A 27,243-nucleotide genomic window follows, 5' to 3' on the forward strand; every position below is an offset into this window, starting at 1 on the left:
ACCTAGGACTCCTTATATACTCGCTCCTAGGTCGCTCCTAGGTCGGTTTACGCTTTTTAAGCCGTCATAACTTAAAAATGGCGATATTCCATTTTTCCCGATCTTTCTAATTATCTTCGAATACTTCATATTTATCCGCGGAAACTTGACATTTATCATTCCTTGCGAACCAAGCATAAACCGTCCTACGGTTTATGGGCTTTTGGTTAAGAAATCGTAAGTGGGTTTCGAGTCACGTCCTAGGTCTCTTTGGGCCGTTGTTTGACTCGAAACGTTTATTCTGGCTTCTTTCGATAAAAACGAACTTTCCGCTGTTTTTATCGTAAAGTTCGATTGATGACTTCAAATGACGAGAAACATGAAATGGGTTGGCTACAGTCTTCGGGAGATAGCATTAAAGAGTAAACGAGAATGCATGGATTCATGTCGTATCGATTTTTTAGAAAGCATAGCGACCGAGTCGTGTGCGTGCTCGGTCGCTACGTAGCGACCAAACTTCGGGGAGAGATCGGTTGCTACGTAGCGACCGAGCATCGCTGAGAGCTCGGTCTCTAAGTATCGACCGAGCTTCGGTGAGAGCTCGGTCGCTACGTAGCGATCGAGCCGTGTACGTTCTCGGTCGCTACGTAGAGACCGAGCTTCGGGGAGAGCTTGGTCGCTACGTAGCGACCGAGCCTTGTTCGTGCTCGGTCACTACGTAGCGACCGAGCTTCGGCGAGAGCTCGGTCGCTACGTAGCGACCGAGCCATGTACGTGCTCGATCGCTACATAGCGACCGAGCCGTGTACGTGCTCGGTCGCTATATAGCGACCGAGCTTCGGTGAGAGCTCGGTCGCTATGTAGCGACCTAGCCGTGTACATGCTTGGTCGCTACGTAGCGACCGAGCCGTGTACGTGCCCGGTCGCTACGCGGCAACCTTGTTTGCGTCTTTCTCCGATTTTTCGTGAATGTGTTTTCTCCGCAAGATTCTTCGTAAAAATAGATCTTTTTCTAAGATTTATTTTTCGTAAAAACATTCATGCCGATTTTTACGGACTTTCAGACATTGATTCCGTCGTGACCGATTTTGACCCCAACAGACATTAAGCTCATGAAATCCCTAAACCTAACAAGATGAATTACTCAGACATGCAAGCAATAACACAAATCATAGTCTGAATAATATAATAAACAAGAAATCAGTGATAAAACCAATGGAGTTCCAATCAATCTCTGAAGGAGAATTGATCTTCTCTCCAAACCTAAGAGAAAACGATAGAATAGGATAATAGAAAGCGTAGCCGTCAACAGTGGCTTAGAAATAACATAAATAGGGTTTATGGACTTCCAAGGATATTCTGATAATTTGTGGTTGCTTATGGGCTTCAGTCGGTTATAAAATAGGCTCTGCCTGCATTCTGGCATCCATATCGATCGATGTCAAGAGGTCTGCATTGATCGACATACATTCCTCTTCTCGACAGCTTCCTCTCGTGAGGCAGACTGACCACTCCTCAGTAAAGCGGGCATAAATTCTGATACATGATGCTGATTGACCTCAAACCGGTGGAATTGGAAAGCTAACGCAAAGTTCTATTTTGTGTCAAAATATGGGGTCAATCTTCCGGTGGGATGGTCTCCATCTGTAGCTAGACATCTGACGTGCCTGTGCAGTTCTGCACCTCAAAAGACTCCAAAATAGACTCTATATAGTAGTAAATATATATTAAAATACTTATAGACCATGGCAAAAGTGGGTAAAATCCATGGGGGTTACCTCTCACTCAGCGCTTTGTTATAGTCATTTAGCTTAACTTTGGAAGTTGGTTGACTAGTATGGAGGTGATTGACTACTTGCTGAAAAGCAAGTGTCTACATCTTCTTTGCTAATCTGAAACCACGTACCAACGAAGTTTCTTATGGCTACATCTCCTCTGGTCCACTTGTTTTTCATTATCTCCTTATCAACCTCATGAACATGCATCCTTTTCTGAAGATGTCCAGTACATCCTTGTTGTATTCTAAGTATGGTATGAGTTGTTTCCATGACGTCCTCCAATCTCTGGGAAAAATCCTCCCTCATCAAGTCTTGAGAAAAAGTAATCTCATCAAGCTTGTCTTTTAAGAACTTCACTATTACCAGCCTTCCTCTTAAAGATGTGCGACTATTGTTGATCGATGGTCGAGTGTAACCGTCGATCAATGCTTCTGACCGGATTGTAGTCTGTCTCTGAATCACGTCTATCTCCTCTTTCAGCTCATCCATGTGTGTATTCAGCCTTTCAATGTTGTCATTGAGTGGGTAGTAGACATCATCGAGCCTCTTGTAGGAATCATCTAGTGACATCTCATGGGCTATGTAGATCCCATATACCATGTCATCAATATCTGCTTTGCTGTAAGTGTTTGGCTTTGGCATGGTTCTGGTGAACTTCTCTGCATGTCCAGGTAGACATATATGAGCTTGTTCATGCATTGTAGCTCTTTCCAGAATTTCTCTGATGTCTTTCCTAGACACATGAATGATTCTACCTCTACAATTCATGCATATCCATGCTCGTCTCTGTATATGCCGTATTCATCTCTTGTTTCCCACTTGAATCTTCTGTTGCCGCTGGAATCATAAGCTCTCTGTCACAATTTGAAGAGTCCGTCGATCGATGGTTAACCACTCCTATCAATCGATGCAAGATCCTTTGTTTCGTTTTGCTGGCTGAGAAGGTTTTCTGATTCTCTAGCCCTTGCAAGAGTTTCTTCGAATTATTTCAAGATATGTATAACTCGTCCATCCAGAGAACGTGCTTGTCCTCCTGAATTTCTGAAAATACAAAACTCATCTGCTCTGAGAGAACCAAAATTTGCTGCATCTTCTACTCTTGCGTCTGACTCTTTTTTTGTGATGAGCATCGATCGATGTCTTGTTGTTTACGTTGATCAATATTTCCCCTCTGGTCTCATGGAAACTCTTGAGAACTCTTGCTTCTTCCATGGAAAGGCCATGGTACTCAATGATCTCGTCTTCTCTTTAGTCCTCATCATACTCATCTGGTTCCATTGCTATGATCTTCTCTTTTAAAGGTGTAGCAGTCTGAATCGCGAAGCTAGGTTGGTAGTAATCATTCTCCCAACTGTTGATAGATCCTTATGGGAAGTCATCTATCTCATTCGCAGGATCACTGTCGATCGGTGCTTCTAATTCTTTGTCGATCGTCGCTTCAGACTTCTCGTCGATCGACGCTTCAGTTGAGTGTCGATCGATGCTTCAGTCTCCGATTCCAATTCAGCTCCATGGTCGCAGTAACAAACTGCAATGAATCCTGGATCATCTCCAATCTCCATGTAGCATGTCTGTTGCTTGACAACTCTCATTGGATCATAGTAGACAGTAGGGTCTATGAGTGTCAGGCACAACTTATTGGTCTGCATGTCGCAAACTGCTCCTACAGGAGCAATGAAGGCTCTCCCAAGTAGTAGGGAAGAATTCAAGTTGAGCTTGATGTCCAGGATATGGAAGTCTACTGGAACTAGGGCATTACCAATCTGCACATCAAAGTTTCTGATGATTCCTCCTGATTTCCCCTGAGAACAATCCACAAAAGTGAATAAATCCTCCGAAGGCTATATCTTCAGATCTAAATGGTCTGCACCACCTTTGGTAGAATGCTGACTGAAGAACCTGTGTCGCAGAGCGCACAAGGGTAATCAATGCCTCCTATTAAGCATGGTACTACAAACTTTCCAGGATCATTCTTCTTCTTCAGTGTAATCCTCTATCTCATCTTCTTTCTGACCTGGTGGAACATTCTCCTAATGTCTTCTTCAGTCTTCTTCAGTCTCCTTGGTCTCTCTGAAGAACATTCACAGCCTGTGGGTAAAGTAAGCCTCCTCAAATTGTTTATCCAATGGAATCCTTAGAATCCTGTTTGTAAAACTATCCATCTCCTTATCATTAGCTCCTCTTTTCAGATGCTTAGGGACCTTTTCCTTCTTATTCCTCAAGGTCCTTCCCACAGTAGCCTGATCAACTTGCATAGGATCAGGTGAATCTTCAGATTGCGAGACATTATATAACTTGAAAAAGGTTCACCACCAGGTCCTCACATAAGCTTGACGGACGGTACAGATCTGGAACTAGAGAAAGAAGAAGAGGCGGACACAAACTCAGATCTGTGTTTCCTAATACACAAAAACAAGGAGAAATGGGTTTATGTTTCAGATCTGTCTTACCCAATGACAAGAGAAAGATGGAATAAGGGGATCTGAGCCTTACCTTATGGCTGAGATCAGATCCGGTTACAAACAACAAACTTGAAAAAAAATACGGCTAGGGCTCCGGTGGACGACAGCTGCGATCGACGGTAGTAGCTCCGACGAAGACACACAGCTGGAAAGGTAAGAGAGAGGAGCGACGAAGAGAGAGAGAGAGAGAGAGGAAGGAAGAGGAAAAGAGAGATCTTTCACGGCTAGGGTTTTCAGGTCTCTTGGAATCTCTGCAGAGCTTCACTAGCTTTCTCTGATGCTAGAAAAGAGAATGGTGGCTCTCCTATTTATAAGAAAAGGAAGGGAGACTTAGGGTTACCGTAATGGACCGTAGTCTTAATGGACCATAGTCTTAATGGGCTTCTCTTAAGTAAAAAGGGGAAAATTATGGGCTTAGGTTTGGGGTTATTACAATTCTCCCCCACTTACAAGGAATTCGTCCCCGAATTCCATGTCGCAAAACTTCAAACCAAACATCCCAAACGCAGACCAATCCCTTGATTCCAATAAATGACTCATCATCTTTCAGTCCACTCGTTCATGTAATGCTCGGTCCACTTATCCTCTTTGTGATTCATACGCCCTCCTAGATCTCGTCCCTTTCCCATTAAACAAATAACATCCATGTCTTTTCCTCATGAATAACCACTTCCTTGCGATCTACAAACTCAAAATTTATGCTGACCACTGATACTTTGCAGCCCAAATTTACTAATGAATTTTTGAAAAATCAGTTTGCGTCTTTTAACAACTCTAAACAAGGACGCCACATGAACACGTCATGCACTAAGTCATCCCATGTGGCATTACACCAGCACGCCACCACATCAATTCTCTCACCATCCATTCGACTACATGTACACAACTTTAACGTTTGCAACTTATAGCCCATATCAATTTCTAAAAAGTTCCCATCCTCAGATACCTTACATTCCTTATGAAAATTCCAAATCCTTACGGTGCTTGACTGGATAACCTCTCATGATCATGTATCCTTTCAAGCATTTCGAAAGCAGCATGTCATCAAGCAATTTTCGCTAGCTCAGCGGTTTCTTTGATCATCTCTGGGTTTAAATCCTGGTTCTCCCCCACTTTGGTTCTGCATAAGGGGTCTAACATGTTCGCCCATACAAGCCTCGTACAGTAAGTCCCTATGCTCAAGTGATAGCTACTATCGTCAGTGTACACGAGTACTACAAGTGCGTTATAAAGCTCAGGCGACTCCGCCTCCCCGCACCATCTCGATGGTGGCTAAGATGGCTTCTCCACGCTTCGTGATCATTTTTGTCGCATGCACCATGGATATGGTAGACACCCTTGTCCTCGTATTCATTCTGTTGCACATTATTCACTCCTCTTCTTGGGGGTATCTGAACAAATGCTTCAGCACAATCGACTACCGCATGATTGGGCCAACCAACCAATCCATCCTAAGGATAACTTCATATGGCCTAACTCTAATTCCATTGGGTCTCCAGGCAGGTTCACACCAGCGAGAACCACTAGTACTTCCACATAGACCCATTTCATCGGCATTCTCTCGGCTCTAGTGGTCTCAACCCAATGGTCTATGCTTTGAAGGCACCCTTGAAAATCTAATAACTATTAAGCTTTTAAGCTTTGCACTTAAAAATTTTGTGCCGCAGCAGTACGAAAAGAGTATGCGCCGCCACTCCTCTGACCTCGACAAACCTTAGAGGATTTACTAATTCTAAGTTACTAGACTCTAGCTAGGACGTTCTACACATACTTACACAATAGGAGATTTGGTCAAAAACATACCTGCAGTTTGTTCTATGCCTTTGTGTTCCCAAGCTATGAACACCCTTGGTCCCGCTGCCCCAGCAACATCCATTGCTAGGTACGTCCTGCAATCCTTGGACTGGTGTCAATTCATCCCACACCGGAAGCATACACCACCACGGGCTTCCACAGGCTGGCCTTACCTCCCATTAGGGCAGTACCTCCTGATGTGTCTTACTTGGCCGCACTGGTAGCACACCTTCTGCCATCACTCTCCTGTGTGGCTCCGTCTGCACTTCCCACATACTTGCTTTAACAGTTCAGCCTCTATAGCTCATAGGCTCCTCTTGCCCGTCTGCCCATGTTCACCATATTCACTTATGCCCAGACTCTGTAATTCGGCATGACTCGATCTTACCCGGCGCCGCTAACCTAACCCCGCCTTACCGCAATCACACATCTCATCATCTCATTAACTTTTGCCACATCACTTTCATTCTTATCACACATCTCATCATCTCATTTACATCACTTTCACTCTTATGACACATCTCATTCATTTTCAACACACAATCGGTTTATCCTTTAACAACCTATCATTCTTTCATCACAATCTTCAATCATCATACTTTCATCACATAAACACAAGTCAGACCTAGATCCAGACAATATTAGCAAGGGACTAATGCCCGAGACATTATATAACTTGAAAAGGGTTCACCGCCGGGTCCTCATCTTAGCTTGCTGACGGTACAGATCTGGAACTAGAGAAGGAAGAAGAGGCGGCCACAAACTCATATATGTGTTTCCTCTTACACGAGAACAAAGAGAAAAGGGTTTATGTTTCAGATCTGTCATACCCAATGACAAGAGAAAGATGGATTAAGGGGATCTGAGCCTTACCTTATGGCTGAGATCAGATCCGGTTACATACAACAAACTTGATAAGACGACGGATAGGGCTCCGGTGGACGACAGCTGCGATGGACGGTGGTAGCTCCGATGAAGACACGCAGCCGGCGAGGTGAGAGAGAGAAGCGGCGAAGAGAGAGAGAGAGAGAGAGAGAGAGAGAGAGAGAGAGAGAGATCTTTGACTGCTAGGGTTTTCGGGTCTTTCGGAATCTCTGAGAGCTTTGCTAGCTTTCTCTGATGTCAGAAAAGAGAAGATTGGCTCTCTTATTTATAAGAAAAAATAAGGGAGACTTAGGGTTACCCTAATGGGCCGTAGTTTTAACGAGCTTCTTTTAATGAAAAAAGGAGAAATTATGGGCTTGGATCTGGGATGTTACAATTGATTTCACAATTGAATTTCTTCAATAATGTCTTCTTTTAACTAGACCGAGTTCACTATACATTATAAGCTTTGTGAGTCCATCATAGACACCAGAGATAGCTTAAAAACTAGAAGATCAAAAACCTAAACTAGAGATTAAAGAATTATACCAAAGTGATAGCCGATTTATCTTATAACAAAAAAAAAATCAGTGTTTTGAAAACCAGATCGGTTAGACCGTGACTCGCTTTTCTAACCGGTTTCAAGTTGTACTAAAAACCATATTTGAGTTAAACCGACAAACCCGGTAAAACCGGTTACCCGGTTTAATATTAAAACTTGGTTTTCTCATATTCAAGTTAAAATAAAAAAAATAAAGAATTGTAAATTGAAGAATATTTCATTAAAAATCTTATGTTTTAAAATATCTTTCTAAATAAATTAATTTTTATTATATTCCTATACTACATTTAAGTTTTCATTTTATTTATGTATCAATTTTAGTTAGATTCTAGTAATTGATATAAAATTTAAGACCCGGTGAACCAGATGGACCGATCCATTGACTCAGTTAGCATGCCAAGTCAATGTCCGGTATGGTTTTGGAAACATTGGAAAAAACTGTAACATCATATAGATATCCACCTGAGTCGTATCTCCAAGACGAGTCACTGGTCTAACATATCTCCATCCCCGTTTTCTCTGCCTCCCCCTCAGATCTGGTCCTCCGCCGGGTTCCGACATGTCGTCCTCCTCCGCCGTTAATTCTCTCTTCTCCGTTTACTCCGCTGTCGCATGCGTCTTCCTTCTTCTCTCTCCGGCTTTGGCCTCCGAGTCAGATCACAAGGTTAGATTTTGAATCTTTAGTGTCTGCCGTTCTTTTCTCGTAGATCTCGCTGTTGCATGTTGTACGGGTTTGTTTTCTTGGCTCGGATCTGTAAAATTTTGAGTGTGTTCGGGATTGGATGTTCGATTCAGCTGCTTCTTTTGCAGCATTATAGATATGATTTCTAGTTTTCCTTGATTGAATCGACAAAGTCCAGTTGGTGCTTGTCGCATGCCTGTTTGATGTACAAATCGCCTTCATCATTACTCTTAACTTATGTTCTAGGTTTACGATCATTGTCAGTGGATGTTGTGGTGTGATTATAGGTTCAATTTGCCACATTTAGTAGAGAGCAGTGAGGCTGGAATATGCTCTTTCAGTGCCTTGTTATGATGATGTATTATGTATGCTATCTACATCTGATAGATTTTAGAGCTGTGAGAAATTAGCTTCAAATAGTTCTGAGTTAAACTTAAATTGTGATTGCCTGATTGTTCTATCTAAGGTAGTGACCAGGGTTGTTTCCAGTTTTGGATAATGAGGTTTAAAGATCTGGATATTCAATGCTTTGCCTTCAGGATGTCCTCTTTCCCTTTGAGATTTTCTTATGAAGCTCACTCTTTTAATAAGTAATCGTAATTGCATTTTTCTCTTTTTTCTGTTTGATCTGATACTTTGATAAAGCCAGATCATGCGTCTAACAAGAGAAAACATATTCTTTGCTAAAGAACAGTCCTATATTTTGAGGAAATTACAGTGTTGCAGTTCCAAGATTGTAATGGTTTCTTTTCTATTCCAAAGAAAGATGTCTTCCTTATTTTGTGACTGCAAGCTCCTTTTCCAAACATACAAAAGCTCCAATATAGGTCTAGGCTTGATATTTGATTCTGTTATGGTTTTCGTTTATTCCTCTCGTTTGATCCCTTATGTGTTTCCGTCCGTTCTCATTTACCCCAAGTGATTAAATTTGCCTCTTCTGATTTTTTTTTCCAGTATCAAGGGGATGAGAAGGTTACGCTTTGGGTTAACAAAGTTGGCCCATATAATAATCCACAAGAAACATATAACTATTATAGCCTCCCGTTTTGCCGCAAAACTGAAAATAGCATTCACAAATGGGGTGGTCTTGGTGAGGTCCTTGGTGGAAATGAACTCATCGACAGCCAGATAGACATAAAGTTCTTGAGTATGTTAGTTCTCATGCTTGTTTTTCTTTCAAATTTTGTTATCTTGTTTACACAACACTTACATTCCCCACTTCTGTTTTACTTCCAGAAAATGTTGACAGAGGCGTGATCTGTCAGTTGGAACTCGATGAAGCTAAGGTCAAGCATTTCAAAGATGCCATCGAAAATAGTTACTGGTTTGAGTTATTTATGGGTATGTATCACATTTACTTATACATATAACTGATGACGAAGCATCAAAGATAAGAAGTTGATGATTCTTTTGACTGTAAAAGGCTTTTACTGTCAGTTTATTTGAAATTGAAAGTCTCTATGTACATCAACGGAATTTAACTTGCTGCGCTATGAACATTGTTTAAAAATGAGCTAATACTACAATATCACCGTAAATACTCTATTCTTGTATCGGTCTAACTAATTTTCTTAGCATCCTTCGTTTGCTTATCTGTTGTCTTTCTTCTTATTGGCATTTTATGTTTATGGCGTACGTGGATGCAAATTCAGATGATTTGCCTTTGTGGGGTATGATATTTTCTTATATTCAGTTTGAACAACCAAAATTTTAATTTCAGTTCCTGACATAGATTTTTTACTATCTCATTGTTGTTATAGGTTTTGTGGGCGAGCTGCCTCCTGGAAAAAAAAGTGAAAACGGCAAGCATGCTCTTTACACTCATAAGAGTATTAATGTCAAATACAACAAAGACCAGGTTGGTTGTTTCTTTGCCATTAAGCAGTATTAAGGATCTCATATTTAATTTTCTGTGATCTGACTTTTTCTTATTTGCATAGATTATTCATGTGAATCTCACACAAGATAATCTAATACCGTTAGAAGCAGGGAGGACGGTGGACTTGACATATTCTGTGAATTGGATCCCAACCGATGTCACATTTGCTCGTCGTTTTGATGTTTATCTAGACTATCCGTTCTTCGAACACCAGGTAAATCATGTTTTGTTATGTCTCATCGTTTTCATCCTTCTGCTAGCGTAATTAGACTGAATGCCACTTTTCTTGCTTGTTGATGGAACTGCTAAAACGTTGACTTAAGATTTTTTTCTTATTGGAACCTTTTTGTAAGGGTTTTTAATGGATTCGTTTATCATGCAGATCCATTGGTTCTCCATCTTTAACTCGTTCATGATGGTTATCTTCCTTACTGGTTTGGTCTCAATGATATTAATGAGGACACTCAGAAATGATTATGCTAAATATGCTCGGGAAGACGACGACCTGGAGAGCTTGGTGATGTCTCCTCAACCCCTTATCTAGAATAGCTGCAGAAGTTCTTTTAGTGTTACTATTATGTTGTCAACTCGTCAATTTTATCTTCCTTGTAAGTGCAAGAGTGTGGAGCAATTTCTGACGGTTTGTATTATTGAGCACAGGAACGGGATGTAAATGAAGAATCTGGATGGAAACTCGTGCACGGAGATGTGTTCAGACCACCAAGTAGTCTGGTTCTTCTGTCGGCAGTTGTTGGCACAGGTGCCCAGTTGGCTTTGCTTGTTCTTCTTGTCATATTAATGGCAATCATTGGGACACTTTATGTTGGGTATGTATTACACACTTACTTTCAATCAGTTTCTCATTTTGTTGTTTCTCATGGAATAAGAGTTTGGCTTTTGTCTGAATATCGTTCTTGCAATGAAAACTTCTTATTAACCTTATTCAGGAGAGGAGCGATCGTCACAACTTTTATAGTTTGCTACGCTCTGACGTCATTTATCTCTGGTTATGTGAGCGGTGGAATGTACTCGAGAAGTGGTGGTATGTTGTATCCTTCTTTGTTGCAAGCAGCACGCAACATTTCCAATAACATACCCTCTTCTGACTCATCCTCAAATTTCTCTTATGCTCGTTTGTTCAGGTAAACACTGGATCAAATGCATGATCCTCACAGCGTCCCTCTTCCCATTCTTGTGCTTTGGGATTGGATTCGTCCTAAACACAGTCGCCATTTTCTACGGTTCTCTTGCGGCTATTCCTTTCGGAACAATGGTGGTCGTCTTTGTAATTTGGGGTTTCATTTCGTTCCCTCTTGCCCTCCTCGGGACAGTCGTTGGTAGATACTGGAGTGGTGACCCAAACAATCCATGCCGAGTTAAGACAATCCCACGTCCAATCCCTGAGAAAAAGTGGTACTTGACTCCATCAGTAGTCTCTCTTATGGGAGGTCTCTTACCCTTCGGCAGCATCTTCATTGAAATGTACTTTGTCTTCACATCCTTCTGGAATTACAAGGTAAAAATCTCTTGCAACGTAGAAAGAGCAAAACTTACTGTTCATTTCTTGATGGCTATTTTATGTCTCGTGACAGGTATACTATGTGTACGGGTTTATGCTGCTTGTCTTTTTGATTCTTCTTGTGGTGACCGTCTGTGTGACGATCGTGGGAACATACTTCTTGCTGAATGCGGAAAACTATCACTGGCAATGGACATCGTTCTTCTCAGCTGCTTCTACCGCGGTTTACGTCTACTTATACTCGATCTATTACTACTACGTAAAGACGAAGATGTTTGGGTTTTTCCAGACCAGCTTCTACTTCGGATACACCTTGATGTTCTGTCTGGGCCTCGGAATCCTTTGCGGTTAGTTTGTTCTTCACTCTCTCATCTCACTTCAAAAGTGGCATTGGTTTGATTGTTTGGTAACTGGGAAAAAATTGTGCAGGAGCTGTGGGGTTCTTAGGATCAAATCTGTTTGTGAGAAGGATCTATAGAAACATCAAGTGCGACTAGAGAGAGTGACCGAACCAAAAACGCGGTAAAGATGGATCGTGGAATGTTCTTGGAGGCAGTTAATTCTGTTAGAAAGAATCTTCTAGGTTATTATACACAAGGGAAAGTTGAGAATGAATGGAGAAAGAGGTTATATGGTAATCAAAAATTTATATTTATTTTAGGATTCAGAGATACTTGCTGGTTCTATTGTCTTTATAGTCTGCTAGCCAGCCACCAGAAAACCCAATTTTCTAATTTTATTTTAAAAATTATAACCGCAAGAAAAAGATTGAAAACGTATTTTCTTGTCCCGTAATCCCAATTAACGCCCAAAACTTGTTCGCGGAAAATGAAATCATAAATAATAATTTATTTGTAAATCATATGCCCAGTTGTTTAATTTAGATACAAACAAGAAATCGAATATGCGAGACTGTGAGCTGTCGTAAAGCAAACGTATAACTCGCCTCAACAAGATAGCGCAGTGTGTTAAACACAATCACACACACAAAAAGGAAACAAATCACTATTCACCAAGTATAATCCAATAATCCACACGTTTAGCGCCACGTGGAAGATAGGATTCCACAACCATCCCACCTTTTTAATCTTCTTCACACACTCCACACCATTTCCACAAGCCATAACTCACAAAGAAACCACCTCAAGTCTTCTAAGCACATAAAAAATGGCCTCAACAGCTCTTTCAAGCGCCATCGTCGGAACATCCTTCATTCGTCGTCAAACAGCTCCTATCAGCCTCCGTTCCCTCCCCTTAGCCAACACTCAATCCCTCTTCGGTCTCAAATCAGGCACCGCACGTGGTGGACGCGTCATCGCCATGGCTACATACAAGGTCAAGTTCATCACTCCTGAAGGAGAGCAAGAGGTTGAGTGCGACGACGACGTCTACGTCCTAGACGCTGCTGAGGAAGCCGGAATCGACTTGCCTTACTCTTGCCGTGCTGGTTCCTGCTCGAGCTGTGCAGGTAAAGTTGTGTCTGGATCTGTTGACCAGTCTGACCAGAGTTTCCTCGATGATGACCAGATTGCGGAAGGATTCGTTCTCACTTGTGCGGCTTATCCTACTTCTGATGTTACCATTGAGACCCACAGAGAAGATGACATTGTTTAAAACCAAAGCTCCACAACATGCTTTTGATGGTTTCATAATCATTGTCTTTACATTTTGGGTTGAGTTTGTTGCTACTTAGTAAAATCTATTGTTGTCTGTTGTAATCGATCTTGGTTTCGCCCACCTTTTGGTAATATCAATGGATAATTGTTTAAAACTTATGATCATGCAAATTCGGGAAAACTTTTGATGCAATCCAAACTTAAACATTTGAAAATACAGTTTCTTTGATGATTGTACTTTGTGGTGCACCTTTGATGAAATTTTGGTATATTGTCATCTGCTACTACATGATCACTCTCGTTGTCTTTGTTGTCGGGATGCTCTGTTTGATGATCACCAATGGTTACATCAACTGTTCTAGCTATCCCATGATTGCCAAACTCCCCAAGTGTCACCTCAAAATCATTGTAGTTCTTGTGCTCAGCATCGATCTTTTTCCAATTCCAAACTTTTCTCATTGAAAACAACGTCCCGAGGCACCACAATCTTCTTAGTCGCATGATCATATAGTCTATACGCCTCAGACCCGGGCTTTGTTCCAAGATGAACAAGCATGTGCGATCTGTCATCTAGTTTCTTCAGATGGACTTTTTCAATTTTGGTGTAGCCTATACACCCGAAGACACGAAGATGATTTAGATTTGGCTTTCGGCCTCGCAAGACTTGATACGGAGTTTGATCCTTCAGAGACCTTGTTGCTATCTGGTTGATATACGTTGCGTGCCTCACCGACTCTCCCCAAAGGTAATTTGGCATATGCTTTAGGATGCTCCTTGCCATCTCCATTAACGTCCTATTTCTTCTTTCTACCACCCCGTTTTGTTGGGGAGTGTATGGAGCCGTAAGGTGCCTCTTTATACCTTTGTCTTCACAATACATATTGAATTCGTGAGAGGTGAACTCTCCACCACGGTCTGAGCGGAATGTGGCTATAGTTTCTCCAACTTCTTGCTCTATCAATCCCTTTAGCTTTTTGAATTTTCCGAATGCTTCACTTTTCTCCTTAAGTAGGATTGACCACATATATCGAGTATGATCATCAATAACCACAAATATGTATCGTTTTCCACCTGAAGTACTTGGCGCAATAGGTCCGCAGAGATCTCCGTGTACTAGCTCGAGTGGTCTGGTTGCTCTATACATCGTTGACTGTGGGAACACCTTCCTTGCTTGTTTTCCAAGTAAGCATGATGAACACAATTCCTTTTTGACATTAACGCTTGGGACCCCAATAAATAGTTCCTTTTGTATCATCAACTTCATCGCAGCAGTGTTGATGTGTCCAAGTCTGTAGTGCCACCTATTTGACTCGCTTATCTTACTTTAGTGAAGTGTTGCATCTCTGATTCCCATACGCACTTTATAAAGTTGATTCTTTGATCTTTTAGCCGTCAGAAGAAGCTTTTCTTGCTGGTCACTCATCGTTAGATAATCATCTTTCAGTCTTATGTCACAACCCGACTCTGTTGCTTGACCAAGGCTTATAATGTTACTCCGCAGATCGGGAATGAAGTACACATCATTCATCCTTCTTGCTTCTCCATTCATATATGTTAAAGAGATAGTACCTTTTCCCTTTATATCAATCTTCGAATCATCGCCGAATCTCACCTTTCCTATGACTGTATTATCCAAAACAGAGAAGTATCTCCCATCATATGGTTACTGGCTCCGTTATCTAGGTACCATATGTCTGCAGTATCCGCATGTGTCTCGTACTTTTCAGGTATGCAGTTTTTCTCATTGAGATACACCACTTCATGCATCATCAACTCATCTGCGTCTTGTGTATCATTATTTTCATTCTCTTGGGCTTCTTGGAGCTTCAGAAGACGATCAGGACAATCTGTGGCATAATGTCCTAGCTTATCACAGTCATAACACATGACTCTCGACGTATCTCTGTCTCCATTATATCGTCCTCTTCCACGTCCTCTGTAATATGACCTTCCTCCTTGTCCTCTGCCCCGAGAGTTTCTGTTGTACTCACGGTTAGGGTGCGTGGATTGCGATTCAGAGTTTGCATACATCAATTTTTCTTGATCGTCATTTTGTTAAGGTCGAGTACTTGTTCAAGAGAGGCAACGATGTGTATAAACTTTCTTCGTGGAAGACTTGTCATAAACTTCTTCATTAGTTTAGATTCTTCTATACTCACCCCTAAAGCTGCAGATTTTGATGCAATCTCGGATAACTTGCCGCTAAAGTCATCGATCTTCTTTGTGTCTTTCATCTTTAGTCTTTCGAAACCAGACATTAATGTCTGCAGCCTTGCCTCCATGACTCTTTCTGCCCCAACATGTCGAGTTTTAATGGCTTCACATACTTTTTTTGTCGTGTTAAGTTCGCCCACTTGCAGAATCAACACCTCTGGTATAGATTGGAAGAGAAGAGCTATGGCCATGTTTTTCTTGTCTCCGTCGGGAGTTTCTTCTTCTACAGCTTTCCAGACCTTATGCACCTTTAAAGAGGTCTTCATTCTTATTTCCCAAACCGTATAATTCGTTGCAGTAAGCATCAGACACTTAATAGAGGTTCCTCCTCCTTCTTTTGGTTTTGTATCCATTGCTATGATTTCACCACTCATCTTTCATATGCTCTGATACCAAATCTAGAATCAAAGATTGAAAGTATGTCAATATAAAGAACTAACTCTTCTTTATTAATGCTTAAGAAAACTCACTCAAAAACTTAAGTTCACAAACTCTCAATCTCTAACTCTCAAGTTATGCCACTCTTTGACATATCTTTTATATAGAGATTATAACTTCCTAATCCTATTACATAAATATATCTAGATAACTCCTAAATATATTATTAATACCATCATAATAGGATTAGGTCTTTTACTTGCTCCTCAAGTTTCCTTAATCTTCAGGCTTATCTCAACAGCATATAGTCTCAGCCAGCTCTCAATTTGACTCCATGAGTTTCTCAAAAGATAATGTCAACCACACCTAGGTCGCAACCTTATTATACTCGTTATTACCGATCCAACCCTTCTTTGCGCTGGTATAACTTTCTGTTTCGATTTATACACTCTGTCGCACCTCAAAGATATGATAAAATAGATAAGAGAAAGGTAAGACCATTTTGATTTTGTGGCTAAGATTAAAAGAAATAAATAAAAAATCTTAAATTTGAATTTTGAAAAACACTAAGCCTCAACACACACATGCAAATAGAAGGAATATAACTTAGGGTTGATGTTGAGTTTAGATGAAGACATATTTTCATTACACTCCAAAAACTACATCAGTATTCGGTTGATAAATCTTATATCTCATACCATATGTATACATATATATATAACAATCTTTTAACATCAATCAAATTATTCAACACTCAGAATCTTCCAAATTTATATATTCTGTTTAAGCAAAGAATAAAATAAGTAAAATAGATCCAAACATGTTTAATTCGTAGAGAAAAAACATATTCAGAACTAAATTAATTAAAAATTCTAAACAGAGTAGAGAGAATCTAACCTTCACCTTTAGCCACTGGTTGGAAATGATCAATAAAAAGATGGGATGATGTAAGACATAAAAATGAAAGGTTTGCATATAGTGTCTTTGAAAATAAAATTTCTAAAAAATAGAACCTTCAAAAATGAAAATTTCTTAAAATATAAAATTTTGGAAATGGAAACTTTCTTGAAATAAAAAGTTTTCAAAAATATAATAGGAGGCGGTAAACTTACTGGAACGCTGAAAACTTGCCGGAAACTCGTCGAAATCCGCCAAGAAACCCGTCAAGAAAATCGCTTAAAAACTTTCAAGAAAATTCGCTGGGCATTGGGTAATTCAACAACAACTGGTCCATGGCAATGTATTGCTTTGACTGGATGAAGAAAAAGAGAAGAGGTTAAACTACCTATATAGGTAAAAGAAATGAGCTACCATTTTGGGTCATTACAAAATAATTAAATACAAACTCAATATACTGAGTTTGAGAGTGCGATTCACTACACTCAACATCAACTTCTGTTGCCAAGCATTGCCAAGCATTCCGCGTTCGAAGAATCAAGAAAATACATTCGATATTGATTATTCTACAACTATACATATTATTTGTACCTAGCAGCAAGAAAAGAATCTAAGCCCAAATAGCAAGAGAAGACATGAGTCCAGCTCCTAGGAACAACATCATATAAGAAACTATTTGAAGCCTAAAGTTACAACTCATCCTCTTACTCAAGAAATCAGCAGCTGTGAGATCCACTAAAGCCATGTACACAAGTATCCCTGCCGACAGAGAATCCAAGATACCTTCTGTGACCAGCGCTACAACGCTATGAGAGTTGAAAGAAGACGCCACTGCAGTGCCAATACCGATCCCTATAGGTGTTGTGAGGGCGAAAAAGCAAGCCATTATGGTCGCTGAGTTGGTCTTGAACTGCGCTTGGGAGATACATCCACCAAGAGCTAACCTTCAAAGAATTGGTGGAACGATAGTGCTGCTATTAGAGGCCGGATTGTCCATCAAGATTGAGATAATCCAGGTGATATACCGATGATAATGGAGTGTGACACGATTCCAAGCTCCAAAACCTAACAATGTTAATAAAGTGAGACTAATCTTGAGCTTACATTTGAGACTATACAAGAATTAAGAATCAGGAAACAGAGATTTGTACCTGAGAAACAACGATATGCCTTGCTCCACTTCCAAGCTCCAAACCTCCGTGCGAGTGTCCATGGTCATGAGCATGACCAATGTCGAGTTTATGGTATCCATCACACGAACCATGGCCTTGAAGGTGGCAATGTGTATGGTGAGCAGAATGAGCATGAATGCCAACAATGTGAATGCCGCCACTGTCTTCTTCTCCAAATACTTTATCATCATTCACTCCATCCGCAACCACAGGGACAACAATACTCCCTGGAGACTGTTCATCAGACTGATGAGTAGCTTCCCTCTCTTGCTTCTTCTCATAGTACTGAGTACCCATGAAATTGATGCTGCCATCAAATCAGTAGCTGAACCAGAGGCCAATCAGTTGCACCAATCAGCTAACCAAAAGACCAACCAGGAGATGTGTTCAATAAAAACGTCGTATCTAACCAACCAGGAGGAATTTTTCCATTAAAAAAATTTTCATGCATTCTAAACTCAAAAAATAGTCAAGAAAAGTTTGAATCATCTTCAAATCTACTCGGACCAAGAAGATATGAATTTTACAAACTGGAAGTTATCCAGCCCGTCCATGTACGAATATCCGAGTTTAGAAGTTGTTTCAAGCCCACTGAAGAAACGTTCCGACCCAAAACAACTCATGGAATTCAATATGGATCTATTATATTTCCAACAAGCCAAGAATGAGGAGAAAATTCCACGGAAATATGGAGTTATGGCCCAGTTCCCTAAACCGGTCAATCTAGTTCTGCAATTGCTTAATTTGGAGTCTCACCAGTTCAATCTTAGTCAAACCAAAAAATGGCGACCAGGAGAGGTTTCTAAGTATATTAGAAGTATATCCAACAATCCAGAAAGAGTAGAAGAGTTCTTACCATGCACCAGAGCCCACATGATCAGGAGGATCTTATTGTTTAGGAACTTTCCTAAATTTGATGCATCCCCACTTTGGAGAATAAGTGACGAACGACCAAGCCATCAAAGCTGCAGCGTTTTGGAAGAATTCCTTACTTGTCTAAGAGTCTTAAGATGCACCAGCACTCACCAGAGCACACGGATTCAAGGAAGATCAGACTTGCCATCTTTGGAGCTATTTTTGGAATTATTGCCCATCAATTCCCAACAGCTCTTTTCAAGCCAAGACTACAAAGATTTCGGCCAAGTCTTCAGCATTCAAGATGTTCCCAAGAAGCTTACCTACACCCTCAATCACCAAGTTAGTAAAAATTTTATTCATTTTTTATCAAAGATTGTTATTTGTATAAAATATCGGTCTTTAGAATTCAAAGAGAGATTCTTTTTTGTTCTATTGATTTCGTGAGTCTAGTTTATTTGTGCAAATCAAATAAGCTCAGTACACAGATTGAGAGAGTCAATCAATTTGATCCATCATTCCATCAGATTGAGAGATTCAATCAAACCTTCATCCGCAAATCCACTTCAATCCATCATTTGATCAAGCTGAGAGTGATACACATCCAGCAGCTTGATCCCACCATATCTATCCTTTCTATCTCTTTTATTTGTTTCTTTTATTCATTTCATAAACCGCATCTCATTGGTTTTGCTTTTGTTTCAGGTTTACAATCGATTTCAGACCATATCGACCAACCGGTCACATCTTTGGTTGATCCGATTTGAACCTCCAACAACCATTTGGGCGACCCAGTCTCTAGCCTGTAACATTTGGTATCAGAGCTTACATTTGGTATCAGAGCTTAAAGCTCCTATATCAGGTGATATCAATCCATATCTATCTTTGTTCTTTTCATTCCTTGCTAGTTTTCATTTATAAAATCCAAAAAAGCCATAAAAATTGTTATTTGCTTCAAGTTTGAATTTCTGCATTTTGTGTTCTTGAGAAAAGAAAATTAAAAAGAGAAAGAGTTTTGTTAGTTTGATCCACAAAATTCCTTTGACATATTAGTCTAGTTGTCTGCCTTCATTTCCCCCAGCTCCCCTTTCCATATTTAATTTTGCATACCATAAAATTTCTCATTTTGAATTTTTCTCATTTATGTTGCATCCTTAAAATTAAAAACATTTAGTCTTTTTGCATTAGCTCATTTCCTAGTTTCTTTTTTCGGTTCATTTGCATTTAAAAAAAATTGTTTTTTCCTTGTTTCGATAAATTTAAAAACCAAAAAAAAAAAGTATTTATCTTGTTTTCCTTTATAAATTTCGTGCTTTCATTGATAAAAAAAAAGTTTTGTGAATATTTCCATTTGTTTTCATAAACAAAATTTCAAAAAAAAAATACAAAGTTTCCATTCTCTTTTTATTCTTCTTTCCTTGTTTTGATAAGGCACAAATTGATTCTTCTTCACTTTGTTTGTGCAAGGTAAACATTGAGAAAATACATAGGAGAAACCATGGAATATTACTCAGAAGAAGAAGACTCTTTTGATTCAAGCCAAGACTACAATATTGATGAAACCGACCAAGCATGGTCCAGTAAGGGGGATGGCTGTGAAAGGTCGTGTTCTGCTGATGAATACTCTAGTTCAGAGTATGGAGACGACCCTGGTGAAGAAAGTCCTGAACCGACCGGGTGATTGTGGTCGAGTGGTAAGGAGACGAGACTGAGAAGCCAACACGTTTTAGGTTCGATCAACCTGCTGCGCGAAACTAAGTCACAATTATCCTGGTCACCTAACACGGATATGTGCCTATGCTTTAGGGCTCATTTGAATACCCGGAGAGAGAGTCTGTCTGTGGGCTGCACCTCCCCTTGGGGATTAGTCTGGGCCTCTCCATGGGCCTGGGATACCCCCAGTTTAATCAAAAAAAAAAAAAAAAGTCCTGAACCTGAACCACCAGATCACTCTCAAGGCAACACAAGATTTAACAAGAAAGGAGGTTGCTGAGAAAACAAATCATGGAGCATTGACACTGATTCTGAAATCAGTATGGGAGAGGAAGATGAATGTGATCCATATCCTACCCAGGGTTGCAATCCTCTCAAGAAATCACTGACGCCAGCCAGCTATGGAGTTACTCCATACAAAGTACCAGGCCGATCCAAACCCACCACCACTAGAAAAGCTCAATCAACACAGCTGCCACAAAGAAGCAATCCAGAACAGAACGTGGGAACACACCTGATTATCTAGTCTTTTCAGGCTCTAGCATGGACCCTGGAGTCTATTCAAGATGGGAGGATGATATGAAGCAGTGGCTGCGAGCAAAGAACATCCCTAAGGAAGATAAGCTATCATATGCCCTTGATATGCTTATTGGAAAGGCTTACACTTGGTGGAAACAAGAAGATGCCCAGACTTACTACTCTAATCCAGTACTCAATTGGGGAGATCTTAAGGCACACATGTATAAGAGTTTGTAAGAAAGCTCAGGGCCAGCAACAAAATTCTCACAAGGCCTATGTACCAAGAAAATCGGTGGAGTTCAATGTCAACACCAAAGCCAAGACCAGCTGCTGAGAAGAGGCACGCCCACTGTCCTGATCCAAGGAAGTCATTGTCTACTTCAAAGAAGCCAGAGGAGGTTGAGAAACTTTCTCCAGCCAAGAAGTATCAAGGCTGGACAAGCACCACATCAAAGCACCATTACCAAGCAACATTAAGGAGAGAGGTGTCTAGCTTAAAACCAGAATCTGCTTCTATGCCTATGAGTGCTCACGACCTTAAGCCCAAGAAGGTGACATCAAGTGTCCTTACACCCCACAAAGGAGCTATGAGGTCGTCCCCAAACAGAGAAGTTTCAAGAGAGACCAATCCCTACACTTTTGATGGGATCACAAGGGATACAAGAAGTATGTCAAAGGTCTAAAGAAACTCTCAACCAACAAAAGGACATAAGAAGCCAAGGTAAGTTATCTAACTCTAAAATTTTTAAAGATCAGACATGTTATAGATGTCATAGACGTGGACACTTTGCTGCTGTTTGTCCATCTAAGAAATTGAAAGAAACATCACCAGGAGAGAAAACTGAAATTTCAAAAATAAGTGATAGTTTAATTCAATCTGATTTGTTGGTTTCCAATGCTTGTATAATGCACTTGTCTATGCCAAAAAGTGTTAATACAGGTTCTAAGGAGCATGAGTCCATTAAAGAAGAACCACCAGGAGAAACCCTCGTGATGGACCAGAATAAATCTCAAGACATAAGGCGACACATGTTGCCTAAGGAGATCGATTCCAAGGCATCCATACTGGCCAATCCGACCAGCACTATACCAGGTATGACCCATGACCAAGATACAATTAGTAAAACTAATATGTGTGTTCTTGGTACAGGAAGCCCAAGTTTGGAACCTAGGGTTCAGAAGAATAATGAGCACTCTTGTCCAATGAAGAAGATCATTCTTCAAGTTGCTGAAACCATTTTGGTAAATCTAAACTTTACTTGTCCTATTTATAAGATTTCAAACCCAGATAAAATACACTTGTTTACTGCCAAAAGTGTCGAATTTATTTCAGGAACAGAAGCAAGTGATCACATTGATGATCAACACAAGGAGATTACAAGGTGTTTAGATGCCAAAGTAAAACAAGAAGTTACCACAAGAAACTTCTTGATTCCATACGACCCAGGAGATCAAGAACCACTCATCAGAGTGCCAGACCAAAACAGAGGAGTAGTGATGTCGCTCCTACCCAAAGGAGAACCACCAGATGTGCCATCAAAGATCAAACCGATCAAATACCAAGGTAAGGTCCTAGAATCTCAAAGGAGGATGAAACCTGACTTGCTCTATCTTGGTACAGATTATCCAGTTTCGAGGTCGAAACTTTTTCAAGGGGGAGGGTATGATGCGGCCATCAAATCAGTAGTTGAACCAGAGGCCAATCAGTTGCACCAATCGGCTAACCAAAAGACCAACCAGGAGATGTGTTCAATAAAAACGTCGTATCTAACCAACCAGGAGTAATTTTGCCATGAAACAAATTTTCATGCATTCTACACTCAACAAGGAGTCAAGAAAAGTTGGAATCATCTTCAAATCTACTCGGACCAAGAAGATATGAATTTTACAAACTGGAGGTTATCCAGCCAGTCCATCTGCGAATATCCGAGTTTAGAAGTTGTTTCAAACCCACTAAAGAAGCGTTACGACCCAAAAAAACGCATGGACTTCAATATGGATCTATTAGCTTTCCAACAAGCCAAGAATGAGGAGAAAAGTCCACGGAAATATGGAGTTATGGCCCAGTTCCCTAAACCGGTCAATCCAGTTCTGCAATTACCTAATTTGGAGTCTCACCGGTTCAATCTTAGTCAAACCAAACAATGGCGACCAGGAGAGGTTTCTAAGCATCTGAGAAGTATATCCAACAATCCAGAAGGAGTAGAAGAGTTCTTACCATGCACCAGAGCCCACATGATCAGGAGGATCTTATTGTTTAAGAACTTTCCTAAATTTGATGCATCCCCACTTTGGAGAATAAGTGACGAACGACCAAGCCATCAAAGCTGCAGCGTTTTGGAAGCATTCCTTACTTGTCTAAGAGTCTTAAGATGCACCAGCACTCACCAGAGCACACAGATTCAAGCAAGATCAGACTTGCCATCTTTGGAGCTATTTTTGGAATTATTGGCCATCAATTCCCAACAGGTCTTTTCAAGCCAAGACTACAAAGATTTCGGCCAAGTCTTCAGCATTCAATATGTTCCCAAGAAGCTTACCTACACCTTCAATCACCAAGTTAGTAAAAAGTTTATTCAGTTTTTATCAAAGATTGTTCTTTGTATAAAATATCGGTCTTTAGGATTCAAAGAGAGATTCTTTGTTGTTCTATTGATTTCGTGAATCTAGTTTATTTGTGCAAATCAAATAAGCTCAGTACACAGATTGAAAGAGTCAATCAATTCGATCCATCATTCCATCAGATTGAGAGATTCAATCAAACATTCATCCGCAAATCCACTTCAATCCATCATTTGATCAAGCTGAGAGTGATACACATCCAGCAGCTTGATTCCGCCATATCTATCCTTTCTATCTCTTTGATTTGTTTCTTTTATTCATATCATAAACCGCATCTCATTGGTTTTGCTTTTGTTTCAGGTTTACAATCGATTTCAGACCATATCGACTAACCGGTCACATCTTTGGTTGATCCGATTTGAACCTCCAACAACCATTTGGGCGACCCAGTCTCCAGCCTGTAACAGAAATCCACAAGCAGAGTGATCAAAGCAGCAAGCATGGCAAAGAACCCAGGGAAAGGAAACTTAGAGCAAGGGAACTCCGGTAAGCAAGGGGCCAAGGGTTGTTCAAAGCTTTCGTGCCACCGGCTAACATGTGAACAAACCCGGTCGTTAGGATCACACCGGCTTTAGCAGTCACAAAGAGACTACTGTCTGTTTGAAGGAACATGCGGTTTCTCCCGACGAGTGGTATAGATACACCTAGGGGATGTTAAAACGGGTAAGGTGCCCGCGGGCTTTGACGGGCGGGGTTTAAACGGTAGAACCCGTACCCGTTTATTTATATGTAAAAAATTAACGGGTTCAACAAGGTTTACCCTTTAAGGCCCGTTTATATAAACGGGCACACCTCAAGTATAAACGGGTACCCCATTTATTTATTTTTTTCCTCTACAAAATATGAAACAACGCCGTTTTTTTAGGTTTTCTACATCAAAGGCTCAAACTCATCATAGTAGATGAAATCTGGAAAAACTATACGAATCTAACTTTGAGAAATCGAGAAAAGGGTCCTTTCGATTTTCTTCACTAAGCTAAGGTAACCGCTTGTTTTGACATTTTTTCATCTTCTTCAACAGTAATCTCTAAAACAGTTCTTCTTCTGATTTTGATTCTGGGTTGCAGGAGTCCTCTTCTCTCGCGTTCACTACCACTCAATCTGAGTCCCGAAACTCTATCTTCGCTTCAATTGTAAGCACCATAAACTCATCCGTGTGTCTGTCTTTTTTTTTCCTTCTCCACAGAATTGAAGTGTTGTTATTTTGTTGATTCTTCTTTTTCTTTATTGAGATTCGTTGATTGAGTGAATTATTACCCATCTCGTTCTTCAGATTCAGTTTCTTCAGATTTTGATACAATGTTTGAGCCACGTGTTTCTCTTCGGTACAGGCCAAGAACGTGGTACTTCTTCTACTCAAGGCAATAATTATCCTTCAGAGTCCACACCTCAATAGAAAAAACAGCCAGAGGTATAACCAACAAACCATGTTCAAAAATATTTACTTGTGGGTTATTTAGGCACCGTGTGTTATATATTATATGTGTTGGCTTGTCTGAAGTTCTTGGTACTTAAACTGTGTGTTCTTGAAGGTGTTTTTTGAATTTGAACTCTGCTGTGTACCTAGCTTAGTTGTGGTTCATCGCTAATAAGAGGTTTTTAGTAATCGTCTGTTTAGTGATTCCAAAGGTGGATTCTTTTCATTGTTTTTTTTTATGATTGCTAGCTGTTATCTCACTGTTTATCTTCGCCTGTGATGTTCCTTACTTAGATATTCGAATAAATGTATTCTTTTCATGTTTTGGTTTGGCATATTTTCAGATAACAAGAAGATGGAGAAAGGGTTGTTGGTTTGAGATCAAAGGAGGAGGTTGAAGTTGGTTTCTATCTTATTTTTCTATGGTTTGCAGTTTCTTTATAAGTAAACTTTATGTATTTTCAGATTCTCTATGGTTTGTTGTATTTCACTTTCTGAGTATCAGAAATCAGGTTCATTACATGTTATTAAACAGGTGAAATAATCAATCAAAACTGTATTTAAAAACATGGTATTTAAAAAAAAAAATTAAAACTGCATTTAGAAGAGAAAAAAACCATTACACCAAAAAAAAAAAGCCATAAACATAAACGCGTCTAACGGGCCGTACCAAATAAATGGGCTTAAAACTAAACGAGTTTAAAATTAAACGGGTTTAAAAAGGTATGTAAGTAAACGGGCTTAAAGTTACAGGGTCTAAACGGGCAGGGTGTTAAACGGACAGGGTCTAAACGGGTCCGAGTAGCCCGTTTTAACATCCCTAGATACACCTGCAGCTCCGGCTAAGAGAATGGAAGCAATGGCTACTAACTTAAGCAGAAACGCAGTGGAGTCGTCACGACAAAGGTCAGACTCGCCTGCATTGCAAAGGATGGTTGATGAAGAAGCAGCCATCATTGTCTGAGGAACTACCTGCAAGATGGAGTCTGTTGCTGTAAACAGATGACCCATTGCAACAAAACCAAACATATCAGAACAAAAGTACTTGTTCTTTGATTTTCTACTCATTCAAACTTCAAATCACATGCAAAGATTTTGGAGTGAGGAGAAAAAAACACTCAATCTTTTCTTTTTTGTGGACAAAGTATGAAACTTCTTGTTACCTAAAAAAAAGGTAGGAAACTTCAAACAACATGCAAAGACTTGTGAAGGGAGAAAAAAATAGTTTTAATCTTTTTCTTTTTATGGTCAAAATATGAATCTTTATTTCAAAGGAGATCGTTGACGTTGTGTTCGATGAAGTATACCTGAGAGAGAATCTTTATCTGATCCAAACAAGTATAGAGGAAACAGTTTCCAAATAACCTAAACATTAAAACCCATAGTCAGTTTCACAAAATTCAAATTAAAAATAATAATAATTGGAAATAGTATCTGAGATTATCGAACATCGATGGAGAACATTGAGTGACCAAGAAGATTTCGTCGGGATCATGAAAAAGTTAGCGTAAGAAGAAGTATTCTCGTAAACTCCAAAGACATGAATGAAAGAGAGTGTAATTGTAACGACCGTGACCCAATGTGAGAAAGTCCATTTGTTTTTATTAATTAAAATCCAAAATCCTTCTTTTTATTTTGTCCCACATTGAAAGTTTAGATAAACTACATCTCTTCCCTTCCCTTATATAAGAAACTCCACTATTTCTCTTTATTTTCATTAAGTCAAAGTATTTCTTTGCGTGTGACGAGTTGTTGTTGAATTATTCGACGACCAGTCACTAGTGAATTTTTCCGGTGGGATTTTCGGTTGAGCTTCCGGCGAGATTTCTGGGCGAGCTTCTGGCGGGATTTCTGGACGAGCTTCCGACGGATTTTTCTAGTAAGTTTGTCGCCTCCTTACTTCTAGTTACAGAAATCTATTTTAGAAAGGTTGTTATTTTAGGAGAGTTTCTACTTTAGGAAAGTTTCTATTTTTGGAAAGTTTCCATTTTAGGAAAGGTTCCATTTTTTGGAAAAGTTCCATTTTAGGAAACTTTATTTTTGGAGAATCTGAGCCTAAGTCGTTGATTGTCGTGTTGCAGCTGACCTCAGTTGACCGCATCTTCCGTTGTTTATTTCCTGCCAGTGGCTAAGGTGAGGGTCTATTCCGTAAATCCCGTACAAGTGTAGAATTCTTCCTATGTTAGTTTAGATTTCGAATCATGATCTGTCTGTTTGAATTGTGTCTGTTTCAGTCTTGATTGTTAGTTAGTTCATCCATTGTAAACTGGAACTAGGGGTCTAGAGGATTCAACCGTTTATTGGATTGTCTGATGTTAAGA

The 27,243-nt window shown here is 40.0% G+C and overlaps 2 protein-coding genes, 1 long non-coding RNA gene and 1 pseudogene across 3 annotated transcripts; 3 read left to right on the forward strand and 1 right to left on the reverse strand.

Annotated features, from left to right (window-relative positions):
- The first annotated feature begins 7,838 nt into the window (after positions 1-7,838).
- On the forward strand, positions 7,839-12,298 carry LOC106342838 (transmembrane 9 superfamily member 1-like). The gene is made up of 12 exons (XM_013781878.1): positions 7,839-8,103; positions 9,076-9,268; positions 9,358-9,462; positions 9,774-9,791; positions 9,882-9,979; positions 10,062-10,214; positions 10,383-10,517; positions 10,661-10,827; positions 10,948-11,042; positions 11,143-11,516; positions 11,593-11,866; positions 11,949-12,298. Exons 1-12 carry the CDS (start codon positions 7,999-8,001, stop codon positions 12,014-12,016), a joined length of 1,785 nt encoding a protein of 594 aa, XP_013637332.1. The 5' UTR covers positions 7,839-7,998; the 3' UTR covers positions 12,017-12,298.
- Positions 12,299-12,617: 319 nt separating this feature from the next.
- On the forward strand, positions 12,618-13,292 carry LOC106337169 (ferredoxin, leaf L-A). Its single transcript, XM_013776227.1, has one exon. It carries the CDS (start codon positions 12,687-12,689, stop codon positions 13,131-13,133), a length of 447 nt encoding a protein of 148 aa, XP_013631681.1. The 5' UTR covers positions 12,618-12,686; the 3' UTR covers positions 13,134-13,292.
- Positions 13,293-17,234: 3,942 nt separating this feature from the next.
- On the reverse strand, positions 17,235-26,448 carry LOC106340267 (annotated as a pseudogene).
- Positions 24,325-25,442, forward strand: LOC106340268. Its single transcript, XR_001269347.1, has 4 exons — positions 24,325-24,486; positions 24,573-24,638; positions 24,837-24,916; positions 25,267-25,442. It is a non-coding gene; the product is annotated as an uncharacterized LOC106340268 (long non-coding RNA).
- Positions 26,449-27,243: the final 795 nt, after the last annotated feature.

This window comes from Brassica oleracea, chromosome C4 (assembly GCF_000695525.1).
Source record: "Brassica oleracea var. oleracea cultivar TO1000 chromosome C4, BOL, whole genome shotgun sequence".
Taxonomy (NCBI): domain Eukaryota; kingdom Viridiplantae; phylum Streptophyta; class Magnoliopsida; order Brassicales; family Brassicaceae; genus Brassica; species Brassica oleracea.

Bases quoted from the DNA above. Each gene is read 5' to 3' on its own strand.
- LOC106337169 (XM_013776227.1), top strand. From the start codon at position 12,687: ATGGCCTCAACAGCTCTTTCAAGCGCCATCGTCGGAACATCCTTCATT.
- LOC106342838 (XM_013781878.1), top strand. From the start codon at position 7,999: ATGTCGTCCTCCTCCGCCGTTAATTCTCTCTTCTCCGTTTACTCCGCT. The intron at 9,269-9,357 runs GTATGTTAGTTC...TTTTACTTCCAG, and splicing joins GATAGACATAAAGTTCTTGA to AAAATGTTGACAGAGGCGTG. The intron at 11,043-11,142 runs GTATGTTGTATC...TCGTTTGTTCAG, and splicing joins AATGTACTCGAGAAGTGGTG to GTAAACACTGGATCAAATGC.